This window comes from Dromiciops gliroides, chromosome 4 (genome assembly GCF_019393635.1).
Source record: "Dromiciops gliroides isolate mDroGli1 chromosome 4, mDroGli1.pri, whole genome shotgun sequence".
NCBI lineage: Eukaryota > Metazoa > Chordata > Mammalia > Microbiotheria > Microbiotheriidae > Dromiciops > Dromiciops gliroides.
Window position 1 is genome coordinate 189,574,377 of NC_057864.1, and position 25,839 is coordinate 189,600,215.

Here is a 25,839-nt window from a genome sequence, read left to right on the forward strand (position 1 = left end):
TCACTTCACTTTATAAATGAGGTAGCTTTATCATTTCACTATAAAAATTGCTGTTTCTTCATTGGAGTCCATTTTTCCATGCTCATTTCTTCCTTTCCTCCCAACAAATCTAACCAAGGACAAAAATATCGCAGTCTAGAAATGGCTTTAGGGGGTTATTATTTCCCTCCCCCCTTCCTCTACCTCCAGGTCCTGTGGCCTAGACCTCATCTAAAACAAATGATAATCTCAGGTTTCCATAAATTGCTTTCTCGAATTACTCCAAATCCTAGTGAACTTTAGATATGGAGGGTGGGCACTTGAACACGGTTTCACTCTAGCTCTCACCCACACTTATATATACAAAAACAACACTGGATTACATGGTAGATTGGGGGGGGGGGGGATAGATTTTAGAGTTTTAAAAATTAAACTCTTAGAGGCAGTGGATAGAGCACCGGCCCTGGATTCAGGAAGACCTGAGTTCAAATCCAGCCTCAGACACTTGACACTTACTAGCTGTGTGACCCTGGGCAAGTCATTTAACCGCAATTGCCCCACCAAAAAAAAATTAATAAATAAAAAATAAAAATTAAACCCTTTCCTCCTCCCTCCCACCCCTGAGGTACATCAAAACAAGGGAGCTGGAACCAAGAAGTCTTCCAAAGTGAGAATGCAATGTCTAACAGTGCTCCTGTATGGGAGTGTCCTATCAAGACATGTGTAGCACCATCTTCCAATTGGATTAACAATTCGGCATGACAAGAAGGGGGGAGGATTGCCTACAAGAGGGTCAGACAGAATGGGGACCCTTGTTCTCAAGATGCGGTCCACGGGAGAGTAGGTGTATGTAACTGCTGTCCGCTTTCAGAACACACCTGGGATCCTAGGGCTACTACATCCTTGAACTTCCCTGTCCCTATACTCAGAAAAGACCACGGAGCATTCTTTCAGTAAGGGGAGGAGGCGGAAAGGAAACCTCACTTGGAGAATTAGCTATCAGCCTCCTCAGCCATCAAGCTTCAAAGCCCGCCTGTTACGCTCTGACCCGAGACCGCAGAAGTAGCCACCGCCCCACGTCCGCTGCGGACCGGACGCGAGGTGGGGACACGTGGGTCTAGGGGAAAACGCCCTCGCGAGAGGTTTGTCCCCTATGCTGACCCGTATAAGGAAGACCTAGCGAAAGTCACAAACCAGGGAGGTGGAAAAAAAAACGGTACTTTGGGGGCAAAGCTCGAGCTTGTGGACCGGGGGGAGGGGGCAGAATGAAGCCGAGGGCAGGAGGAATGGGGAAATGCAGTCCAGCTGGGATAGGGGCGGGGTCTGGGAATCGCGCGCGTGGCTTGGAGGCGGAGCTTGGGGTGCTCTGGAAACCGAAAGCCTGGCCTGCGGCGGGTGGGGGGGGGGAGTCCTGGAATAAAGCAGGGGCGAGGTCTGTGGTATGAGGGACACAGAGGGGGCGGGACCTGAAGGGAAGCTCAGGGCCGGGGGGCGAGGCCCACGAGCAGGCGCAGGGATGGCGGGGTCTCCGGAGCGCTGGGGCAGAGGGGGGCGGGGCCTGGGACGCTCAAAGGGCAGAGGGGGCGGGGCTGAGGGCGGAGACCAGACCCGTGCATGTCGGGGGCTGATTTTAATGATACCCTGGGTGAGGTCGGGTTAGACGGGCTGGTGGAAGGAAGTGGTGGGGGCAATGGGGTGCACCTTCCTCTTACCCCGCCGCCTTCCTCAGCTTCCTTCCCTTTAGAAGCAGCGTTACCCCCATCAACCTAAGGTCAGGACCTCCAGGGCCTGTGTCTTCCTGGCATGGATTCAGCTCTGGGAGCAGGCATCGTGGTGGCGGAAACTCTACAGAGACAGCTGCCCTGGCTCGAGGACGTCTGGCTCTGGGTCACCTTCCTGGGTGACCCCAAGTGCATCTTTTTTTTCTACTTCCCCCTGGCCTACTATACCTGTCGCCATGTGGGCATTTCTGTGCTCTGGATCGCCCTGCTCTCTGAATGGCTCAACCTCATCTCCAAGTGGTGAGACAAAAACCCTTACCATCCCTACGCCAAGGTCATGCTCAAAAAAACAGCCTTTGCCTCAGAGGAATCAACATGTACATATATAAAATATGAAGTAAACCTAAATGCAGCTGGGTGATTGGCATGAGGGTGGTGCTCTAAACGTAGAGGGAAATTCAAAAGAGGAGTGAGGTTGGTGGAAATAGAATGAGCTATTTTAATTTTAATATGTTGAGTTTGAGATGCCAGAAGACATCCAATTAGATAGCTATCCATTGGTTAGACACACACCCCACCACAGAGATTCACCAACTGTCACCCTACACATTAATCCCTATTTTTCATTCCTGAGGACATGTCAACAAACACACCCCACCATAGAAACATACCAATGGTCATCTCATACACTGACCTCTCTCTCACATCATGTCTATGGATATCATCATCCATCCCCAAACTGTAGATATTTAAACCACAGCTACCCCATACGTACTCATAATCAGTCCCCACCTCTTTCCACCCAGTGTCACCCTTTGCTCTGAGTCATTATGAGTTCCCATCCCACCCCCACAACTAAGTGCTTCCCAGACAAAGAGGAGGGACTCCTGAATAGAGTTATTTCCGCTATGCCTCCCTTTCTTCTTCAGCAGGAAAAACCTAGGGATGAGGGATACAACCCCACAAAAGAAGTAAAGTATCACCATGAATGACATCCCAGAAATTCTCTGTAGGCGCTTTTTAAGGGCCTCTCTCTGTGCGATCTGCATTTTCCTGTTTGATTCACAAGGGCATTGATCTGCCTCTAACTGGGCATTCAGCCTTCCCCTCCTGATCACCCCACAAAGGGATGCCACATGGCCAACCTGGGAAAGAAATAGAAGGAGCAGTGATGAAAAATGTTCTCCAGGAGACAAAGTACAAGTTACCCACACTGGAGGATTAAGAAAAGGTGAGGGGCAGCTAGGTGGCGCAGTGGATAGAGCACCGGCCCTGGAGTCAGGAGTACCTGAGTTCAAATCTGGTCTCAGACACTTAACACACACTTACTAGCTGTGTGACCCTGGGCAAGTCACTTAACCCCAATTGCCTCACTAAAAAAAAAAAAGAAAAGGTGAGAAAGAAGGACTGCCTAGGTCCCTCAGTCCTTCTCCCTCTGCCTCTATTAGTGTGAACCATCACAGGAAGAAGGAGGCAGGGTCTTTTGGAGGAAGTGTTGTGGGGAAAATGGCTGTTTTCAGACAGTTCTACCACAAGTATCCCTTGGGGACTTGCCTTTTAATGCTAGTCTTCATAGCACTTTAAGGTTGACAAATCACTGTATATATGTTATCTCATTTGATTCTCACAACAACTCTGGAAAGTAGGGGTTATTACACCTACATTTTACAGATAAAAAAACTGAAGCCCACCTGGATTAAGTGATTTGTCCATAGTCACACACCTAGGGAGTGTCTGAGACAGTATCTGTACATCTTTTTGACTCCAAGTCCAGGGCTGTACCATTACAACACCTAAGCTATCTTCTTAGCCAATTCTCTTTTTCCTCTACCTCTTATCTCCAGACCAAGTCGGCTTCCTTCCTCAAATCTGTTGCTTGCAACAGCTAGAGCACATTCTCTCTCTCTCTCTCTCTCTCTCTCTCTCTCTCTCTCTCTCTCTCTCTCTCTTTCTTTCTCTTTCTCTCTCTCATCCTACTCACTTGAAACATTCAGTAATTCAACAAGCATTTGTTGATCCCTTACAACCATGAGCAGGGGTTGGTGCTAGGTGCTATGGGTTCCTCTAGTGAGCCTTTATTACTGTGTCCAAATCCTTATGTAAGTCATCTACCTGCCTGAAGATCATTCTTTCTGAGATAGTTCAGTACCTGGATCACTGTCTTCCTCTCTACTCTGAGCCCCAAGGGGACTTAAATATATGTCAGTGTCTCCTCAAATACCGGCCCTCCTTCCTCAACTCCCATGGTCTTTCTCTCTTGGCCAGCTACCAGTGGTTGTGCCCTCAATGCCACCTTCACCATATGACTATACTACCTCCAGGTTCCAGAACACAAAAATTTCTCTTTCCAATTAATTACAGCTTCCTTTTTCCCCCATCTCTTCCCCTGCTTCATTCCTCCTAAATTTATTCTTCATTCTAACTATGACGCCCAGACCCTCCATTTCTCTCTGTTCCTCTCAATTTATCCCCCTTGATCTGGTCTCACTTCCCTCCTTTCACCATGGTTGACCAGTTCAACTGCTTATTATCTTTTACCTTAGAATCTCTTGCCCTGTTGTCCTCCTCCTCCTCCTCCTCCTCCTCCTCCTCCTCCTCCTCCTCCTTCTCCTACTAGTAGCTTGCATTTACATCATGCTTTATCCATAGTATAAAGTGCAAGGCACTTTACAGATACTATCTCATTTTATCCTCACAACAACTCTGGGAGGTAGTTATTATTATCCCCCTTGTGCAGCTGAGAAAACAAATGCTGAGAGAGAGAGATTGATTGAGATTAACTGATTTGCTTAGGGTCACATGGTTGGTAGGTATCTTAGGTTGGATTTGAACTTGTCTTCCTAACTCCAGGTCGTACACTCTGCCAGGCTGTGCCTTCCTAGCAGCCATACCTATTACTTCTCATGTCATGCTGAACCCCCACCCAGAGCTATTCCTAACATCTTTCTTCTCTGCTCCTACTCTCATGTTGCAGAATGCTATGGGAGAAAGTCACACAATCATGCCAGTCAGGTCCACTGTAAGCCTATATATTATCTTAACTGGACTCTCATTGCTGCCCTTTTATTTGTCTGTGATTGACTATCCCATGGTAACTATCCCAAATCTCTTCTCTCCCTTAGTTTTGTTGTTGCATTGTTTCAGTCCTGCCCATCTCTCCATGACCCCATTGTGGTTTTCTTGGCAAAGATATTGGAGTGGTTTGCCATTTCCTTCTCTAACTCATTTTACAGATGAGGAAACTGAGGCAAACAGGGTGAAGTGACTTGGCCAGGGTCACACAGGTAGGAAGTGTCTACGGTTAGGTTTTAACTCAGGAAGGACTCCTTCCTGATTCCAGGTCTGGCACTGTACCAAGTTACCTATAACACCTCTTTTCCTTTCTTTCATCAGGGGACTTCACCTCCTATTTTACTGAGAAAATGGAAGAAAATAGTCTCCCCTACTTCACACCACAAAAGTCCATATCATCCTGATTCATTCTTCCTTTGTTCTAAGAAGTGGTCACTTTCCTTGCCAAGGCCAAATCCTCCATTTGTTCTCTTGACCCCATCCCTTCCTGTCTTCTCTTGCCTCCTCAATCACTCCTTTTCCTTCTCTCATCTTCGGTCCCTCCTTATCTTCTGGCTCCTTTCTTGCCTCCTTCATCCTGAACTTTCATTTGACCCTGACATCCCCCTCCAGCTCTCTTTCTCTGTCTGTTGTCTTGCAAAGCCAAACTCCTAAAAAGGGTCTTCGAAACTCTTTGCTCTCATTCCTCTCACTTTGCAACCTGGCTTCATTTCCGTCATTGCTCCTGATTGAGATATTCAACCCTAATATGGTGAACTCCAGCTCCACACTGCTGCCTGCCTGTTGGATTTCTCCATTTGTATCTCCCCCCACCCCAAAACAAACAAACCTCTCCCTCCTCCAAACTTCTCTATTTCCATTGAGGGCAATGACTTTTCTTCCATTCACCCAAGTTTATAACCTCAGAGCCACCCTTGAATCTTCCCTCATCTGTTGCAAAGACTCCAATCTCCCCTACACCTCTGGCAACTGGCCACTTCACTCACAGAGCCACTGCCCTGGTTCAAGTGGTTATCACTACTTCTCACCTGAACTACTGTAATAACCTACAGATTGGTTCACCTGTTTCCACATTCTTCTGTCTCCAGTCCAACTTTCACACAACCACCAAATTAGTATCTCTACATAATAAATCTGGCTGTGCCACTATCCTTCTCACAGATCTTCCATGACTCTCTGTTGCCCCTAGAGTAAATGATGAACTCCTCTGTTTGGCATTTAAAGCTCTCCACAATCTGGCATCCACCTTCTTTTCCGGACATTGCCTATCACTTCACTTCCCATATCCTTATTTTACCACCACATACTCCATCATCTGTCTTCTTCCAATGGTTTCCTGAGCTCTACATGCCATCTCCTGCACCAGCTGCCCCCTTACCTGGAATGCTCTTCCACCTAACCTCTGTTTCTTAGAATCCCTCGTTCTCCAAAGGATGGCACATGTACCACTACCCACAGAAGACCTTTACCATACCCCTCATTGCTCAGTGCTCTCTCCATCCTGTATCAACTTTGGATTTACTTATCTCTTTACAAGTTGGTAAACATACACACACACACACACACACACACACAATGTAAACTCCTTGAGGACAGGAGCTGTTTCTTATGCCTTTGTATCCTTAGGGCCAAACACAGTAACTCCTTTGAATTGAATCGAATCGATTTTTTTTTTTGTAAAATAAAAAGAGATTTATTAAGAGAGAAAAATATGGCCAGGGAACAGATCACCTTGGTGACTGTCCCCTGAATCGATTTTTGAACCTGGTAAAGCTCTGTGTAGATGCTGTGAACTTCTTCCCCATAGGGCCAATCACCTCCTCCTTCCCTCTCCCCACTACACTTCTTCCAGGTAGACTTCCTTTAGAGCCATGCCACCCTTCTCTTTTATACCAGAAGCTCTCTGTCTAGGCTGCCCCTGCCTTCCCCCTCTTCCTAATTAGGCAGTTTTTCTTTTTTAGTAATATGCAAGCCAAAAGTCTGATGGGATAGGATTTGAATGTTCTCACTCTCCCTATAGCCTCTCAGCTGCCTCCCTCTATCAAAGGGCTTCTGGGGAACTTCTTTTAGTGTTACCATTTTAGACTTAAAAGCAACCAGAATTTTTTTTTTTTTTTTAGTGAGGCAATTGGGGTTAAGTGACTTGCCCAGGGTCACACAGCTAGTAAGTGTTAAGTGTCTGAGGCCGGATTTGAACTCAGGTACTCCTGACTCCAGGGCTGGTGCTCTATCCACTGCGCCACCTAGCTGCCCCAAAAAGCACCAGAATTTAAGAGAGAAGAGATGGGATGAAATGCTAATTGAAAATCAGAAGGAACAATGATTGCAGATTAGGTAACTACTAGGAGGAGTAAGTTATAGTGACCCCTCTGGAAAGAAGTGCTGTTTTAGAGGCATAGTGAATAGAGTGCTGGATATAAAATTGGGAAGGCCTGGGTTCAAATCCCAGTTCAGGCACTTCGATGTGTGATTCTGATGAAGTCACCTTACCTCTCTCAACCTCAGTTTCCTCATCTAAAATGGGGATAGTAATGGCACCTACCACATATGGCTGTCCTGAAGAGCAGATCAGATCAAATGAGATGATACATGTCAAGCAGTTTACATTCCTTAAAGTGATATAATCATTATTATTATTTAGTAATAACCATCATTATTATTTAGTAAGGAGAAGTGGAGCAGCAGCTGCACTCTGTCTACTTTGGATAAAAGACCATAGAGCATTAATTAAGGACCTACTATGTGCTAGGCACTGAGAATACAAAGATAAAGGGAAGACAACATATACGTATATATCTAGAAAAAATAAATACAGAGTTGTTTGGAGGGTAGTGCCCTAGCAGCTGGGGGGATTCAGAAAAGGTTTCCTGTAGATGGTGGCCCTGGTGTGGTTTTGAAAGAAACAAGTATTCCAAGTGACAGGAATAAGGAGGATGGGCATTCTAGGCATGGGGATGAGGACTGGAGTTTTGTGTGTGAGGAATAGCAAAAAACAAACAAACAAACAAACAAACAAAAAACAGTTTTATTAGACTGAAGAGTTCAGGCAGGGGTCTAATATATAATAATGTCGGAAAGGCCAGGACCAGTGTGAAATGGGCTTTAAAAACCAAACCAAGGACTTTATATATGATCCTAGAGGTAATAGAGAGTCAATGGAGTTTATTGGTAAGGGAATAATATGGTCAGAGCTGTTTGTAATACAGTCAGCAGCTATTTGTTGGATGGATCAGCATGGAGAGAGATGAGGCAGGGAGGTAAAGTCGGGGGCTCTTTGAGGAGTTGAAGTGTGAGGGCTTCATGAGTAGAGAGAAGATTCAAGAAATGTAGAGGTAAAAATGACTTCAATTTGGCAACTGGTTGGATATGTTGGGTAAAGGAAAGGGAAATTGTAGGGTCAAGGATAACACCAAGGTGGTGAACCTAGATGAATGGAAAGATGATAGGAGCAGAAGTTAGAGAAGTTTGGCAAAAGGACTGGTTTGATAGGAAAAGATAGTGGGACATGTTGAATTTGAGGTTCTTATGACATATCCAGTTTAAAATGCATGGGTCCAGAACTCAGGAAAGAGACTAGAACTGGGTCTGGAGAGTTGGGTATCACTTGTACAAAAATGATCATTAAACCCATGGGTGCTAGTAAGGTCACCAAGTCAAAGTATAAAATAGAAGAAAAGAAGCCCCAGGGAGGGCCAAGCCTAGCGGTACTCCCACAATGAGGAGATATGATATGGATGATAACTAATAAAGGACATTAAGAAAGATTGTTTAGGGGCAGCTAGGTGGCACAGTGGGTAAAGCACCGGCCCTGGATTCAGGAGTACCTGAGTTCAAATGCGGCCTCAGACACTTGACGCTTACTAGCTGTGTGACCCTGGGCAAGTCACTTAACCCCCATTGCCCCACAAAAAAACAAAAAACAAAAAGATTGTTTATACAGGTGGGAGGGGACTGAGAAAGCAGTGTCATGAAAACCCAAAGAGCAGAGAGTATCCAGAAGGAGAGTGTGGTCAACAGTGTCAAGTAATGTAGAGAGATCCATAAATATATTCAACATAAATATGAATATGAAGTAAATCAGAGTGGGAAGAAAATCGAATTCAACAAACAAAAGATCATTGGTAACTTTAGACAGAACAATTTCAGTTGAGTGATGAGGCCAGAAACCAGATTGTAAAGGGTTGAGAAGTGCCTTTAGAAAGATCTCAAGGTGCCTGTAAAAGGCCCCTCCATTCCCCTACACATAAAGAAGAGTGTACACTTCCCAATTTTTCCAGAGAAGAACTGAAGCATATGAAGTGCGGGGAAAAATCCTCTTGTGTCTTCTGCAGGATACACATGGGCAATTGTAACTGAAGCTGAAATAGGATATAGGGTACTGGAGGTAGAATTAGAGGGTACCTCTCATTTGCAGAGTAACTCTTCTGCAAGTTTTCCTTGTCTTTCTTTCTTTTCTTTTTTTGTTTTTTGTTGGCAATGAGGGTTAAGTGACTTGCCCAGTCACACAGCTAGTAAGTGTCAAGTGTCTGAGGCAGGATTTGAACTCAGGTCCTCCTGAATCCAGGGCCAGTGCTCTATCCACTGCGCCACCTAGCTGCCCCCTTTCCCTGTCTTTCTTAGGCCCAAAGTAGGGGAGAGACAGCAGGAATGGAAAATCTCACTGCCTTCTCTCCTCCAGGTTTCTTTTTGGAGACCGGCCCTTTTGGTGGGTTCATGAATCTGGATACTACAGTGAAGTACCCGCCCAGGTTCACCAGTTCCCTGTATCTTGTGAAACTGGCCCAGGTAGGTGATCCTTTTAACATATCCTCATGTGTTATCCCTTTCCTTTTCCCCCCCACATTGATGATCTAGAAGTCCTTCCCAGCCTTTGAGGGCTTGCAGGACTTAACACTTCATCTCTCTCACTTACAAAACTAGAGAGTAGAGAAGTGAAGGGCTTTGGGTTGGTTCATATGTTGGTACCAACTGAAGGATGCCTCGTGCTGATGTATCTCATTGCCCATTAGTCACGTCCTACTAGGAGAAGATGAAGAAGCCTACACATAAAGGCCCATCTGTAGCATTAAGTGAGAAGAAAGACCCAAAGGAACAAATAACCCTCGCCTACCTCCCTGGTGCTCAAACATGCCCCCCACACTTTCACTCCTACTTCCAGAGAGAGGGAAGCTGTAACTTCTTGGGGAAGGAGACTTGAAAGGGCTACTAGTTAAGCGTATTCTACTTGAATCTGAGAAGGCATCTGGCCCCGTAAACACCATGAATACCCAAACTCTTAAGTGCCGCCCTGACCCCTTCCCCCCAACACCCCAACTTACAGCCCCTCCCACACACATCCCACCACAAGTAGTTGTATTTCCTGGCAGGTAGTCCCTCGGGTCACTGCATGATCACAGGAGCTGCCCTGTGGCCCATCATGATTGCCACCTCAGGCCAGATTGCAAAACGAAGTCGCAGGTGAGTCCAAGAGGGCTAGTGTGTACAGAATTTCCTTCCACGGGCATGGGGGAAGGGATAGACTCCTAGCCCAGTGTCCATATCATCCTGGAGACTGGGAGCCCAATCATTGGTGTTATTTAGCCACCTAATCATATCATGGGATGGAAATGGCTCGACGTAATTTGATTTGGAAGGGACTCATACCTGACCAATAATCTCTTCTACATCTCCCAAAATTGTCATTCGCTCTTTACTTTCAAATCTTAAGTGGGAAACGCCCTATTTCCAGAGGCAGCCCATTCTACTTTGGGGTAACTCTGATCTTTAGGAAATCTTTCCATATGGAGGCAGCTAGGTGGCACAGTGGATAAAGCACTGGCCCTAGATTCAGGAGGACCTGAGTTCAAATCTGGCCTCAGACACTTGACACGTACTAGCTGTGTGACCCTGGGCAAGTCACTTGACCCTCATTGCCCTGGAAAAAAAAAAAAAGGAAATATTTCCATGAGTCACATCTAAAGATTTCTCTCCCCATCTTCCAGCCATCACGCTTAATTCTGATTTCTGTGTCCAGACAGAACAAATCTATTCCAATATCTTCCATGTCATAGCCATCATGTCTTCCCAAATCTCCTCTTGTTCAAAATAATTGGGTACCCACCCTGACCCACTTCTCTTCTTCCTTCTCCAGCCGCTGGATGAAGTTGATGCCTAGCCTGGCTTACAGCACATTCCTCTTGGCAGTTGGACTCTCCCGGATCTTCATCCTTGCACATTTCCCCCACCAGGTGCTAGGTGGCCTGATAGCTGGTAAGCCACTGGAGCAAGGAGGGTGGCCAGTGATCATACTTCCTTTGGGGATGACAAAGCCAAAGACAGGAAAGTTTGATTCCGTAGGCCTATCACCTCCCTCTCAATCCTAAAATGTCATTTGGGCCCTTTGCCATGTGATCCTTGGCCTATCCTGGCCCACCTGTCCACCCCAGACTGTCCCTTGAGCCCTCTTTTGCATTTTGGTCCTTGGCCCAGGAACTGCACCCTCAAATTCCTTGAAGTTGTTGCCATAGCGTTTTCCCAACAGGTGCTCTCCTGGGATGGTTGATAACTCCGCGTGTACCTGTCGATCGGCCAGTCAGCTTTTATGGGCTGACAGCACTGGCACTTCTGCTGGGTGCCAGCCTCATTTACTGGAGCCTCATCTCCCTGGGAATAGACCTGACTTGGTAAGCCTTTGCCCCAGCCTGCCCCCCTGAGGCAGGCTGGGACCCTTCCTAGCCCTAGTCATCATCTTTGGGCCCTGAGGTCCCTAGAACACCAATAAACCAGTAGAGAGAAGGTGATTCTGCTATGGCATACAGCCCTGCTTGAGGCCAGAAAAGCACCCTAGAGGTGCCCCCAATTGAAGTAGAATAACTTTTTTTTTAAATAAAGTATTTTTTTTCCCGTTACATGTAAAGATAGTTCTCAACTTTTGTTTATACAAGCTTTCTAATTTCAGATTTTTCTCCCTCCCTCCCCTCCCTTGCCCCTCCCCTAGACAGCAGGTAATCTGATATAGGTTATATACATACATACATATATATATTTATATTTATATATACACATACATATATATGTATGTATGTGTGTATGTATGTATGTATACACACATATAATAACATTAAACATTTCTGCATTAGTCATGTTATAAGAGAAAAATCAGAGCAATGATGAAAAACCTCAAAATAGAAAAACAACAGAACCAAAAACAAAAGAAATAGTATGGTTCAGAAGAATAACTTTTATACAAAGTTTCCTGCTCTTTCCCAGGTCCATTCACTTGGCTTCCAAGTGGTGTGAGCGTCCAGAGTGGGTACACATGGAAACTCGACCTTTTGCTTCCCTGAGTCGGGATTCTGGAGCTGCCTTGGGCCTGGGCATTGCCTTGCACTCACCCTATTATGCTCAGGTGAGGCGGGCCCAACTGGGAACCCTACAGCAAGCTGCTTGCCTGTTCTTGGTTGTAGGGCTTTTAGGGGTCCTTAACTGGCTGGGCAACCCACCCCAGCTGAGTCTATTCTACATCTTTAACTTTCTCAAGTTTACCCTTTGGCCCTGCCTGGTCACTGCCCTGGTGCCTTGGGTGGTCCACTCCCTCGGTGCCCAGGAGGCCCCACCCACCAAATCCAAATGACCCCCCCCACCTTCCCTTCCCCCAACACTCCAGATGACTTCTACCTCCTGCCAAGGAGTCCTCACTTATCACTGCAAGAGACCTCTTCTGTTCATTCCCTGCCCCTCACTCCCACCTCACTGTGCCATTGTGACTGCTGTTTGCCCCTGCTGAAGACAGGCTTCCTTCCACTTGACTCCTCTGGAGACTCTTCTGTGCTCCCAACGTGCCTATCCCACCCCTAATGACTTGAACTTAGCCTTAGAGAGGGGTATGTCAGTCTGGAAGAAGACTGGCCCGGTCAACCTTTCCCCTTCCCTGCTTTGTCAAAACCCTACCCTTTCCCCCCTCTACCAAAACTTTGCATTTTTTAAGAGCACTGGAAATAAAAGGGATGAAAGAACTGACTTTGGACACTGTGAGGAGCCAGTCCACAAAGGCTCCAGTAAAGTGTAGCGGCAATTCTCTGGGGGTTTTTCTGCATGTGAAGAATGGACCCCGGAAATAGACCAAGTTTAAGACAATCAGATGGTATCTTGGTCCCTTGGTTCTCCTCTCCTGCTCCATGTGGAGGGGATGGCTACCTACCCACAGCCAAGCTGGGGGAGGGCTTTGGACTCCGAATGAGTTACCTGTGATTACCCCTGCCCTCCTCTGTCATTAAAGGATGGTGGAATCAAATTAAATTCTGGATTAATGAAAGCATGAAGGATTACAGCTCTTGGCACTCCCCATGGCTTTTTCCAGTTGAGCTCTTGCCCCTAGAACATGGATAGGGGTTGGGGCAGAAGGGTCTATCCATTCTTGAAGCCCTAGGGTAGCAATGCTTTGACAACTTGAAACCACATGACCAAGTATCTCCCACCCAAAAGATTAAATATCTTTCCCATCCAGTCCTCTTTTCCAACTTCATAGAATTACAGATTCTCAGAGCCATGAGGGAGCAAAGACATCATAGAGTCCAACCCATTTCTGAGGCATGCAACCCTCAGACATCCCTTACTAGCTGTGTAACCTTGGGCAAGTCACTTGCAGCGAGTAAAATTAGATGTATGGTCGCCTTATTTCTGTCCCAGTTTGGGGAAAATTAGCTGGGGTTTCTAAAATAGTTGTTACTTATAAATTAGAAGCTTTAGCACCAGTTTGGGGGCATTAAGCATTTATTAAAGTATACCAAGTATTAGTAAAAAGAGAACACCTGGATCAGAAAGTTAAGAAAAGGCCTATCTGGGGCAGCTAGGTGGCGCAGTGGATAGAGCACCGGCCCTGGAGTCAGGAATGCCTGGGTTCAAATCCGGCCTCAGACACTTAACACTTACTAGCTGTGTGACCCTGGGCAAGTCACTTAATCCCAATTGCCTCACTAAAAAAAAAAAGAAAGAAAAGGCCTATCTAGCCTAGAGGAGAGAATAGAGCTCAGCCTGGCCTGCTTCTTCCTCCAAGTCCTCTGCCACCACTAGCACCTCAGAGAGCCTAACTCCAAGTAACTGCTTGTGGAAGCTTTTTATGGGTCCAGAGGAGAGGCAGTCCTTACACACAGCTTCAAGCTAATTGGCTAGCATCCACCAAATCCATTGGTTCACTGGACTTGAGGGTGGTCCCGTGTTGAGGTCAGAGTTAACACCCTCTTGAGGGCCAGGCAGGTGTGGTTTTAATTTGATTAACTTTAAGTGAGTTAATCAGCAGTCAGTCAATCCAATCAATCTTATTTTTATTATTTTTGGGGGGGTGGGTGGGGCTAGTGTCAAGTGTCTGAGGTCTGATTTGAATTCAGGTCCTCCTGAATCCAGGGCCAGTGCTTTATCCACTGTGCCACCTAGCTGCCCCAATCCAATCAATCCCCTTGAGAGGGGGCCTTTGGGTGTTCCCAAAACCCTATTATTTTCTCAACCACTTTACCACTGCCTGCTTCTGTTTTCCTAACAGCACCTACTTCACAGTGTTGTTGTAAGGATCAAATAAGACAATATTTGTAAAAAGCACTTAGCACTGTGCCCAGTATATAGTAGGTGCTTAACAAGTGCTTATTTCCTCCTCCCTGACAGGGAGTCATCCACCTTCTGCTGGAAAACCTTCAGTGCTCAGGATATAGCTCACTACTTTTTTCTTTTTCTTTTTTTTTTTTTTTTTTGGTGGGGAAATGAGGGTTAAATGACTTGCCCAGGGTCACACAGCTAGTAAGTATTAAGTGTCTGAGGCTGGATTTGAACTCAGGTCCTCCTGAATCCAGGGCTGGTGCTCTATCCACTGTGCCACCTAGCTGCCCCGACCATTGTGGTTTTGAACAGCTCTTACTGCTGCGAATTCTAATTATGGGACCACTGTCCAATCCCATTGCTAATACCCTACTTCAAGCTCTTATCACTTTGAGCCTAAACTAACATTCAATCTCTCCTCAGTCCATCCTTCATACAGCCACCAAAATAACCTCCCTAATGCATGTTCCACGTCAAAAAGTCTCTTTTTATATAGTCAAAGGGTCTGTGATTTTGTCAAAGTGAAGAAATGTTCTCCCACACTGCAGATTATAACCTGAGTTTTACCTACTAGCTGTCAGTCAACAAGCATTTATTAACCACCTATTAGATGCCCACTGCTAGGTGCTGGGGATAGGTACAGACACAAAAGCAAACAGTGCTGGCCCTGGAGTTTACAGTTGAGTAGGTGGAAACAATGTACATGTACACACATATGTGCATGCATAGACGTGTGAGTATACATACAAATTAGATACAAGGGGATTTCGAGGGTGAGCAGCACTTGAGAGGATTGGGAGAGGCCTCCTGTCAATGATGACCCCAAGCAGAGAGACAGAAGTGAGGGGGGCAGGGCGGGCATTCTAGACATGGGGGACAGCTGGGACAAAACCTGCTGGGGAGAGATGGGACTTGCCATGTATTAGAAACAGCCAGAAGATGAGTCTGGTTGGACCTCAGTGTGGTCAAGGGATGAGACTGAAGAGTTCCGAATGACACTGAGGCTGCAAACGTAGGTGACTGAAATGGATGGTTGTAATCAACAGAGAGACATTCAGAAGGGAATATGGGGAACAATAATGAGTTCAGTTTGGTGGCACAGTTCAATTTGTGGGGTCTATGGGACATTTGATGAAAAGTTGGTGATGTGAGCGTGGAGTTCAAGAGAGATTTAAGTCTGGGTATATAGATGTGAGAGTCATTAGCACTGAAGTAATTGAGCCTATGGAAACTGCTGGGGTCACTGGGGTTAGGCAGAAGAGGGCCAAGAACAAACTACTGGAGTATATCTATAGTTAGGCAAGCCGGTCAAGGAGACTGAGAAGCTACCAAATAGGTAGGCACACTAAGAGAGAACAGCCTCGCCCAAAGAGGAAAGAGTATCCAGAGGAGACAACGGGGTTCAAACAGTGTTGCCTACTTCAGAGAAGTCAAGGATGAGAACTGCAAAAAGACTTGTCACTTTAGAAAAATAACTGATGGCTTTGGAGAAAGCAGTTTGAGTTGAGTGATGACGTTGGAATCCAGATTGTAGAGGGATTAGAAGATAATGAGAAGGAAAGGAGTGAAGGCACTGAGGGAAAACAGGTTTTTCTAGGAGTTTGGCTGAGAAAGGGAGAAAAAAATAGAGGATGTAGCTTTTGAGAATATGAAGGTTTTTTAAACATGGAGATTTGGACGTGTTGGTAGACAACAGGGAAGGAACCAGTAAAGAGGAAGAGGCTGAAGATGGGAGAAGGGGTGGGGATCACAGGGAGGAGGCTCTGCTAGAGAAGACCCTTAGGAAAGGATAGGGTGGACTAGGATCAAAGATACAGAGAAAGGGTTTCGTCTTTTTTTTTTATAATTATAAAAGTATTGTATTATTTTCTAGTTACATGTAAAGATAGTTTTCGACATTTGTTTTGATAAGATTTCTAGTTCCAGATTTTTCTCCCTTCCCTCCCCTCTCCCCAAGACAGCAAACAATCTGATACATACAGGTTATACAGGTACAATCTCTGCATTAGTCATGTCGTGAAAGAAGAATCAGAAAAAAAAGGGGGAAACCTCAAAAAACAAAAAAAGTAGAAACACAGTATGTGTGGTTCAATCTGCATCTAGATCTTTTTTTCTGGATGTGGAGAGCATTTTCCATCACAAGGGAGGGTTTGATCTTAACAAAGAAAAAGGGCCACTGCTTATTGAAGGCTGGAATAAAGGAAAAGAGTATGTAGAGGCGGTATGAAATGAACAGAAGCAGAGAGGGAGCTCAGCCATTTCCCAGCTATTTTCTCAATAAAATGGAGGTCTTCAGCTTGGAAGATAGGGAGAGGGGGTGGTGTGGAAGAGAATTCAACTGAACAGATGGTGTGGGGAATGGACTAGAGAACTGATTAGGATGGAGTAAAAATATTGCATTGCTCTAGCGTGGGCCCATTCCCCACTGGTGGGCAACTTCCAAGTCCATTCAGCGGCATGAGTAGAAGCAGAGTGGGAGGGTGGGAACAATCCAGGCCTGGGGATTGGCAGGACATAAGACAGTAGACTCAAGAGTAGAGAATTGTATGGAGTAGAAATAGTCAACTACAAGATGGAGACTGGGAAGGGAAGAAAGGGAAGCCCAAGCAGGGGTAGTTCTTGGAGGCTTCTGGAGGTTAAGTGACTTGGTTAGGGTCATTGGGGCTAAAAAGCGTCAGAGGGAGGAATTAGACTCAGGTGTTTATGTCCCCTAACTCTTGATGCCTTGATGGCACTTTCTACTTCTTGGCACCCTGTTGTCTATAGAGTAAAAGAGACTTCCTGACCTGGAATTTAAAACCCACCATCTGTCTCCAACTTACCTTTTGGGCTATATTTCATGTTATTCCACTTCACAAACTGCTCCAGAGAAAATGGCTGGCTCGCTCACTGTTCTCAGTTCATCTGGCCCTCCCACCCCCTTGACTTTATACAGCCCAACTTCCTTCCCTTTAACCTTCCCCCATCTCTAACCTACTGACATCCAAGTCCTCTCAGAGCCCAGATCAGGTGCCATACCTCCCATGATCTTCCCAGCCAGAAGGGAGACTTTTGTCTTTGAAACTCATAGACTACTCTAATTGACTCCATATGTTACACCCCAACTTATTAAGGTCATTTTGTATCCATATATTCCCAGTATCTTCAGGGCAGGTGGATTTTTTTTTTTTTTTGGTGAGGCAATTGGGGTTAAGTGGCCTGCCCAGGGTCACACAGCTAGCATCAAGTGTCTGAGATATTCCCAGTATCTTGCATGTCATAGTAGGTGCTCTAAAAATGTGTTTGTCAAATTAAAAAGATGTTTCTGGAGTGTGACCTATTATTCCTCTACCTCTTCCTCAACCCCCATCTTCTCAAGTATCAGAAGGTACCAAGAACTAGCCCAACTTCTTTTTTTTTTTTTAAGTGAGGCAATTGGGGTTAAGTGACTTGCCCAGGGTCACACAGCTAGTAAGTGTTAAGTGCCTGAGGCCGGATTTGAACTCAGGTCCTCCTGAATCCAGGGCCGGTGCTCTATCCACTGCGCCACCTAGCTGCCCCATTAGCCCAACTTCTACCTAAGCAAGAACTCCCTGCATATCCAACAAATGGTCATTTAGATTTTGAAAACAAAATGAGGGGAAACCTACTATCTCTTGTTTTTTTGGTTTTTGAGGGGCAATGAGGGTTAAGTGACTTGCCCAGGGTCACACAGCTAGTAAGTGTTAAGTGTCTGAGGCCAGATTTGAACTCAGGTCCTCCTGAATCCAGAGCCAGTGCTTTATCCACTGCACCACCTAGCTGCTACCATTTTGGGTTTTTTTGTTTTTTGGGACTTGGGGGGAACCTGCTATCTCATGAGACAGTCTCATCCCACTAGTAAATAGCTCGTTAGCAACTTTCTTACTAAGGACAAGCCAAAATCTGCTTCTGTTCTTTACTCTTACAGTTCCTAAGCCCCACATCTTTTTCAGAGGGCTATGTAACTACACCTCTCTCTTTTAACTATTGGCTAAAAATCATTCAAGTCCTTCTATTGACTTTTTTTTTTTTTGCGGGGCAGTGGGGGTTAAGTGACTTGCCCAGGGTCACACAGCTAGTAAGTGTCAAGTGTCTGAGGCCGGGTTTGAACTCAGGTCCTCTTGAATCCAGGGCCGGTGCTTTATCCACTGCGCCACTTAGCTGCCCCTTCTATTGACTTTTCATGTTCTGATTTCAATTCAGATTGAACCTTTGTGTGCTTACTCGGTGCAAAGCTAATAAGTTTAGGCAGGACCACAGTCTGTTATCATGGACTTGACACTCTCAGAGTTCTTTGAAGGCCGTGCTACCTCAATGCTCTTCTCTCCTCACCCCTATTTCCTAATCTGGCTTCTTGAGCCAAGCCTTGCCTCTCATTTCTAAGAGCTGAGGCATCTCATATAGCACTAAGATTGGCTAAGTCATTTACATACATTATCTCATTTGAGCCTCATGGGGGGGGACACACAGTATCCTGACTTGCACAGGGTCACAAAGGTCATAAGATGCAGGGTTCACTTTGGTTTTTCTTGAAGTCCAGCACTCTACTGTAGAGATGTCATGTTTTCAGGCAGAGGCTGGGTAGAAGATGGAAAGAAGGCTTCAACCCTTAGTTGGGGGACCAGAGAACAAGAGACACAAGCCCCCAGGGGGCACTGCCAGAAACAAGTTTATTTACACAAAGACACACAGTGTAACAGGTTACAAAATACTCAACTGAAATCCATACCCAGAGAGAGAGAGGGACAGAGCAAGAGTGGGGAGGGTAACATGAGAACTAGACAAGGTCGGAAAAGGGGAGGAGAACCACCTGTGGGCTTGTGGCTCTCCTACCTGCCATAAGAAGACTCCGTTACACTTAGCCTGGTCACTTAGCCTGTGTGACCAACACCACACACACACACACACACACACACACACACACACACACACACACACCAAGTGGCAAGATGAACCAGTGGTTGTAGGGACACCCCCCTCTTAGATCCTCTTCCCCATGGCAATAAATATGTAAACAGATTGGTGGGGTCCAGGAGGTGGAAGGGGCAAGGGAAAGAAACCCCATCCTCATCAACCACTCCACTCTTTGGTTTCCTCCAGGCCAACGGCTTTCCCAGACACCTCAGGGGCACTGGCCCCAGAAGTGCATCCCTCCCCTGCCCCCTTGTCTAGGGAGCTGAGAGGCCTGGGACCAAAGGTAGGAGGCTGGGGGGTGGGAGCAGCTTCTTGGTTCCTTTCCTGTTCTGTCCACCTCGGGCCTGCCTGCCAGCAGAGGGCAACACGAGGAGGAGCTAACAGGCAGGAAGAGAAGCTGTTCCTTGTCCCCAGCAGCTGGTCTGAGCGAGGGTAGGGAGGAGCACTGGGAATCGGACTTCTTCCTTCTCACCCAAGCCTCCCCTCTCCAGTCCCAGCCACGCCTTCAGTTCCTGACTGCCTCCCCCCACAATCTCGAAGGTCTACTGACCTAAAGCAGGCAGGACACTGACTGGGGCCCAAGCGGTAGGGGCACCTATCAGGAAGGACAGCGTCCTACTTCACCTGGCATCCTGAGCACCAGTCCAGGCCACCCCAGTTACCCCCAGTGCCAAGCTGTGCCAGTCAGGAAGGCTGGAGGACCATGCCCTCTAGCTCAGACAGGACAGGTAGAGAAGGCTGGAGTGCAAGTCTTTCCTTGGTTCCTCCCCTGGCTTCCCTAGGGAAATAGACACAAAGCCTAGGGCAGATCAATCAGAGAACCCAGGAGTCCGATGCCCAGCCCCCAAACACAGACCATTCTCCATCCTCTTAAATCAGAGGGGAGGGAAGGCAGAAAGGGCCACTAAGTGACATGGAGAACATGACTCTTCCCTCCCCCCTCTCTCAGTTCTGATGGCCAGGTCTCCACCAGTGAAATGGACAAAAAGGGGCATAGGATACAGATAGATGCCTTTATACAGAGATGGCAACAACAGAGAAGAAATTAAAGTATGGGAAGTACCAAGTTGGGACCCCCTTCTCTTCACCCTGAACTGTTTGGAGAAAAGTGTTAGGGAGTGGGAGGGCATCCCAGGGCCCTCCCCTAATGCTGAAGAGGGAGAGGGAGGGGCACAGAGAAATTAAGGCATTGCCTCCCAAAATCTCCTGGATCCAAGGCACCAAACTCACTGCCTCCTCCTTGCTGAGAGGACCAAGAGGGGTTGGAGGGGCCACTGAGGATACTGCCCTAGTCCCAGGGTCCACCAGGCACAAGGCCCACAGTGGAGGAAAAGGACAGGAAAACAGGGAACATGGGTGTACAAGATGGGAAGGGAACAGGTGAGATGACCTCTCCTACTCATGGGATGGGAGGTACTACTGATGGGGGAGGCAGGGTGAAGGGAAGAAATCCGAGCCAGCTTGGGGTAGCAGGAGGGTCGAGGCTGAGAGATGGACACGGCACACGATGTTAGATGTGTGACTTTTTGTTTTTAATAGAAAAAATAAACAAAATCACAATGATGAAGCCCAGGGGCCTGGGCATCACACGGCAGGTTCCTGCTCCATGGGTTCCTCCAGCGGCCTGTGGGGACAAAGATAGGGACACAGGCACATAAGTGCCCACCCACGTATGTGAGGGGGAGAAAGAGGGAGGTGTGGGAGGAAGAGGGTTACCTCGGGGTGTGGCTGGGGCCAGCCTGCTCTGCCCCCACTGACAGCAAGGCCATGGCGCTCAGGGTCTCTGCCTCTTCCACTTCCCCTGCCTGGGCTTCCTGCAGAGAGCGCCCCACGCCAGCCGAGTTCTGCTGCACACAGCTCCAGTGTTTACCTGCCGGTGTGGGGGGGTCAATGACCACCTCAGCAACATCTCTCCGGGGAAAGTTCCCAGTGCTGCCTGTCTCTGGGTGCTCAAGGCTGGCCTTTATCTTCTCTCTTGCCCCTGCAGCTTCTCCCCCATCCAACAGCACCCTCCCAATACAAGCTCCAGGTATGCCTGGCTCTTCTTCAGGAACCCCATTTCCCTATCCTCCCTGCTCTGCCTTACACAACTGTGCAGAGCACAGCCCCCTCTGCTTTAGTCACGCTCACTTACTCTGGATCTCGATGACTTTCTCCAGTGTGGCCACTGCATTCAGATTGGGCTTTTTTTGTAAGACGGCCTCATCCAAGGGCTCAAGCTATAGGGGTGGTAAAGAAGGACTGGAATGGGAAAGGGCAACCTCCACCCCGCCCCCCCAGACCCCAGCCAGCTTGCCAAAGGCCACTTCAGTTGGCACTGTAATCCTGAAGTCACCCTCACTGCCTCAGGATTTAGTCTCTCTGGGACCCCGATGACAAGATGCCCTCTGACCCCCTGGTCAAGCTTAATATAACAGAAGGTCCTAGCACCTCTCTTCTAACTCCCCTGCTCCTAGGCTTCTCCACACTTCTCATGGTCCTCCTCCTAAGGTTCTCTCTACTGTCCCCCTCTGAGCTAGAATAGAGGAGCTCCGCTCCACCTTAACTTGGGAGCCAGGGCCTAAACTTTGCCTCTTTGGCCGTGCTGCTCAATGGGTCCTTTATGTTCTCTGGAGTCCTCACCTCCACACTGAGCAAGGCAGAAACGCAGGCCTCAGAGGCATCACAGATGGCGGTGAGGTCATGGCCTCCTTCTAGAGCCAGCACTACTCGGCCCCCTGCCAGCTTCATCAGCTGCCTGGTCAAGTGGCCAAAGCCTGCAGTGGGGAGAGAGCCTGCTGCTCGGACCAGGAGGCACGGCCAGAGCTGTCCCCAACCTGCCTCCTCCCTCAGGGACACATGGATGGCAGAGCTGGAGGCTGCCAGTACCCCAAGGTTGGCACCTGCCCCTTGGTCCTCTGGGTTTCTCTTACTCTTTCCCCTGTTCCACCACCCAACGTTTTCTCCTTCCTCTTCTCTCCCCTCCCCATAATTAGACCTCCCACCTCTTCTCCCCCACATTTCCCTGTCTTGACATGAATTACCCCAAATCCCTTCAAGTCTTCCCATTCTGGAAGGGTAACCCGCCCCCCACCTCTGCCACCACCAATTTCCCTCTTCATTCCTATCTCCTCTTTCCTTAGCACTTCCCCTCTTGCTCCCAACACCGAGCTCACATCTGGCAGTGACAGAGTAGCCACCCAGTGGAGAGAGATGCCCCTCAACAGCATCAAAGCCAGCAGACACTAGAACCACATCTGGACAGAATTCCTGGGCAATGGGCATCACCACCGTCCTGCCGGAGGAGAGGAACATGCCAGGCTGATCCCCTCCACTCTCTACCAACACCTCCCCACTCACCTCCAGAAGCAGTATCTTCCCCACCCTTTCTATTCCATCTCTGCACCTACTCTCTTCTCCCTCAGTGCAGTGGGTCCCTCCACCCTCCAGTGTTCCCTTCTTTACTAGCCCCACCTGAATGCTGTCAAGTACTCCACGTCTCCGATAGGGGGGTCCACACCTCCTGTCCATGCCACATTCACATTGTACCCCACACCTGGTCCTCCACCAACCTGGCACCAAGGAAAGAAGCAGGGGATGGTACTCATGTCTTGAGGAATCCCAGGCATTGCCCTCCCTCTCTAGACCCCAATTCATTGATTTCCAGCCATTCTAGAGAGAAGGCCTAGTGACGCCCCTGTCCAGAGCTCACAATTCCAAGTCACCAGCACTTCAGCTTGCCTAGGCACATCCCTTGTTTTTGCTACTTACTGGGGGGCCCCACCAAGGACTTCTCACTGGAACTGGGATCCTTACCTCCTCAGGGGCACCACTGCCTGGGAAAAAGTTCCCATTGTCATAACGATGCAAGGAGATATAAAGGACAGAGGGGTCACTGTAGAAGGCCTGCTGGGTGCCGTTGCCATGGTGAATATCCTGGGGGGGGGGGGAGAACAAGAAGGGAGTCAAGGAGAAGGACCAGCAACCTCACAGGAGATGCAAAAAAAGCCCCACAATCCTCCCCCTGCAGAAGGAACTCCCAGGGGCAGGGCCTACCACCCCAGACTGGCCTGCAGGGATCCTGGCATGTTATAAGTGTTCAGCTCCTAAGGTTAAACCCAATGGCATGACTCAGTCTGAAAGAAGGGAGTGGGGGGTAAAAACAGGATGAACTAAAGGGCTTTGACGTAGAGGAAAGGAACCTATTATTCTTCATCCCAACTGATGACAGATGATGAGGAAATGACCTGACACTGCAGCAGGAGGGATTCAAGACAAGACATCAGGGAGGACTTCTCAAATCACTAGGTAAGAGATATGGGAATAAGAGAGTGAAGGAGTCTACTGACTCTGAAAGCTTGGAGAATTTTCAGACCAGTGTCCCTATCAGGTTGGACTAGAACAGGCACTGGTCCTGCCCCAAGGCAAGCCTATGGATGGTATATATGTAGGGCAGAGAAGGGGCTCAGCTCCAGGATTGAGAAGAGAGCGTTTCTCCCCCACGCCCACCCCCATCCATTCATCCCTCCTGACTTCAAGGATGCAATCCCTCCACTGCCATTCTCTTCCCTCCCCTCCCAGCCTGCCCCGCCCCTTCCCCAGTCCTCCTCACCCAGTCCACAATGAGGACCTTGCCCACACTCAGCTTCTGTTGTAGGAGTTTGGCTGTGATGGCCACAGAGTTGAAGAAGCAAAATCCCCTGGGAAGCAAGGCGAGGGTAAAAGGCGACAGGGAGTCACAGTTAGCTTAAGTGTGCGTGGCCGGGTCTCCGTTTTTAAAGGGTAAGAGAGTCAGGGGAAGGCTGGCTCAGCAGGACACTCCCCTTCTGGTGACAGGGTAAGGCACTCACATGGCTGTGGATTCCTCAGCATGGTGTCCAGGAGGCCGGATAATGGCAAATCCATTCTATAGAATGGAAAGAGAGACATAAGAGACAGACAAGGACAAAGAAAAAGGAAGGAAGACCAGAGATGCTGAGACCAGCCTCAGAAAGAACAACCGGGCAACCAGGAGTCCCTTGTTTCTTCAAAGCTTGCCCGGTTCCTTTCCTTTTCTTTTCTTTCTGTTTCTGGGACCATCGACCCCTCCCTCCTGAATGAGGAGCCCAGAGACACCAGGGAGAAGACAGAACAAACCTTCCCTGGCTCCCCTCCGCTTCCCCTCCAGTCCTGAGAGTAAAGGACAGGCCCCAGGAGCAGTTTCCCCACTTCTCGCTAACCTGCACTCACCTTGAGCTCCCCTGAAGCTACCTTGAAGGCCAGCTCCACCAGGCAGCCTACAGCCATGCGAACAGCACTAGAAGAATGCATTTCATTCCACACTGTGTCACTGTCCACCTGGGGAGAAGAGCATAAGGGCATCAGGGTGTCTCCCATGGGGAGGAATACAGTGGCTTTGGGAACGGAGAATGAAGGACAGGAATAAGCCTTGCCCCCTTCTGTAGTCCACTTACCCCTATGCCCCCGCAGGGCAGCACCGCATACATCTTCTGGCTGATTGGGCCTATGGAGGAGAAAGAAGTGCTTTGGCCCATGCAGGGATACTACGTATATACCCAATCCAAGGGGCAAGTGTACCTTTAAGTTCCTTTAGCTTGGCCCAGATAGCTGCTGGCTTTGTCTCCCAGCTTGGGGACGGTGGGAAAGGGCTGAGCTTTTAGGATGGAACATCTTCCTCCATGCCCACACAAATTCTCTTGATCTCTACAATCTCTATCTCTTAGTACCTCCGCACACTGGCCATAGCCTATTGTGAGCACATCAGGACACTGCCACTCTTCTGTCCCATATAAAGAGGAGATGGACTGAAAAGCGCCCCCCAAGTAGAGGAGTGAACGTGCTCCCAAGCTCACCCAGCAGCTTCTTGCTATCAAGCTTCTGCCGGTTGAGGGGGCTGGTCCCATACAGCAGGGTGTGGTGCTCTGAGTGTACTGTCTGGATCTCATCCAGCGTAGCCTTACGCCCCCGAATTCGCTAAATAGCAGAAGACAGGAAGAATAAGTGGATAGGGTGTAGTGGATAGGGTGTTATACCCTTCCTCGCCCTCTCCCATCCTGGCCTACGCCCTTCTCCAGAGCTCCAGAAAAGGGAGCATACTCTCAATCCAGGCTGCCTAGAGAGTCGAGACCACAGAAGTGATCTGCTGCCATAAGACCCTGAGCACCCCTGCCCTACTTGGTAGAGGAGGCTACGGATGGAGATCAGGACTTGGATTCATAGGAAGATGGGAGAAAAAAGGAATGACCCCTGTGGGTTAGGGACAGGGAAAGTAAGAGGGAACAAAATGGCAGACTGGGTCCCCAGGGAAAGGACAAAGAAAGACCCTAGACCCTCAGATATGGGTAAAGTTGTCAGGTTAACAGATAATTCAGAGGAAAGGGGATGGCACTGGACAGTACCTAAGACATACCCTTACCTCACACTTGCTGAGCAGACCTGTCTCTTGCAGCCTAGACCAAATGCTCTGGATACGGCCTGCATGCTCAGGGTGGATGTGGGTATTCCCACACATGCACTGGTGCTTCAGCATAAATGTGTCATAAACTACTCCTGGAAAGCAGAAAGAGCTACTGAGTCTTATAGCCTTTGTCCCTGATCCTCCCATAAT

At 48.1% G+C, this 25,839-nt stretch overlaps 2 protein-coding genes across 9 annotated transcripts in view; one reads left to right on the forward strand and one right to left on the reverse strand.

Annotated features, from left to right (window-relative positions):
• The first annotated feature begins 757 nt into the window (after nt 1-757).
• On the forward strand, nt 758-12,770 carry G6PC3 (glucose-6-phosphatase catalytic subunit 3). 3 transcript variants are annotated; one of them, XM_043999674.1, is made up of 7 exons: nt 758-1,195; nt 1,709-2,000; nt 9,451-9,557; nt 10,139-10,229; nt 10,903-11,021; nt 11,293-11,434; nt 12,021-12,770. In XM_043999674.1, the coding sequence occupies exons 2-7, from the start codon at nt 1,783-1,785 to the stop codon at nt 12,382-12,384; spliced, it is 1,041 nt and encodes a 346-aa protein (XP_043855609.1). In that variant the 5' UTR covers nt 758-1,195; nt 1,709-1,782; the 3' UTR covers nt 12,385-12,770. The 3 variants fall into 3 exon arrangements, with proteins under 3 accessions (XP_043855609.1, XP_043855610.1, XP_043855611.1); XM_043999675.1 differs by lacking the exon at nt 758-1,195 and adding an exon at nt 1,346-1,411; XM_043999676.1 differs by lacking the exon at nt 758-1,195 and adding an exon at nt 1,579-1,624.
• A 7,993-nt stretch (nt 12,771-20,763) lies between these two features.
• Nucleotides 20,764-25,839, reverse strand: part of HDAC5 (histone deacetylase 5) — a 41,008-nt gene continuing 35,932 nt past the window's right edge. For all 6 annotated transcript variants that reach the window (XM_044001212.1, XM_044001213.1, XM_044001215.1 and 3 more), the window contains 13 exons: nt 25,648-25,781; nt 25,085-25,205; nt 24,686-24,735; nt 24,462-24,569; nt 24,083-24,138; nt 23,845-23,932; nt 23,049-23,168; nt 22,707-22,804; nt 22,409-22,527; nt 21,876-22,009; nt 21,388-21,472; nt 20,970-21,123; nt 20,764-20,877 (listed from right to left, as the gene is read on the reverse strand). In XM_044001212.1, the coding sequence (XP_043857147.1) occupies nt 20,838-20,877; nt 20,970-21,123; nt 21,388-21,472; nt 21,876-22,009; nt 22,409-22,527; nt 22,707-22,804; nt 23,049-23,168; nt 23,845-23,932; nt 24,083-24,138; nt 24,462-24,569; nt 24,686-24,735; nt 25,085-25,205; nt 25,648-25,781 (1,307 nt within the window). In that variant the 3' untranslated portion in view covers nt 20,764-20,837. The remainder of the gene's footprint in view (nt 20,878-20,969; nt 21,124-21,387; nt 21,473-21,875; nt 22,010-22,408; nt 22,528-22,706; nt 22,805-23,048; nt 23,169-23,844; nt 23,933-24,082; nt 24,139-24,461; nt 24,570-24,685; nt 24,736-25,084; nt 25,206-25,647; nt 25,782-25,839) is intronic.

What these genes read in the sequence shown, in the direction of transcription:
- G6PC3 (XM_043999674.1), top strand. Translation starts at nt 1,783, where the DNA reads ATGGATTCAGCTCTGGGAGCAGGCATCGTGGTGGCGGAAACTCTACAG. An exon ending in ATTGCAAAACGAAGTCGCAG is followed by an intron (nt 10,230 to 10,902) that starts GTGAGTCCAAGA and finishes TTCCTTCTCCAG; the next exon opens with CCGCTGGATGAAGTTGATGC. An exon ending in CTGGGAATAGACCTGACTTG is followed by an intron (nt 11,435 to 12,020) that starts GTAAGCCTTTGC and finishes GCTCTTTCCCAG; the next exon opens with GTCCATTCACTTGGCTTCCA.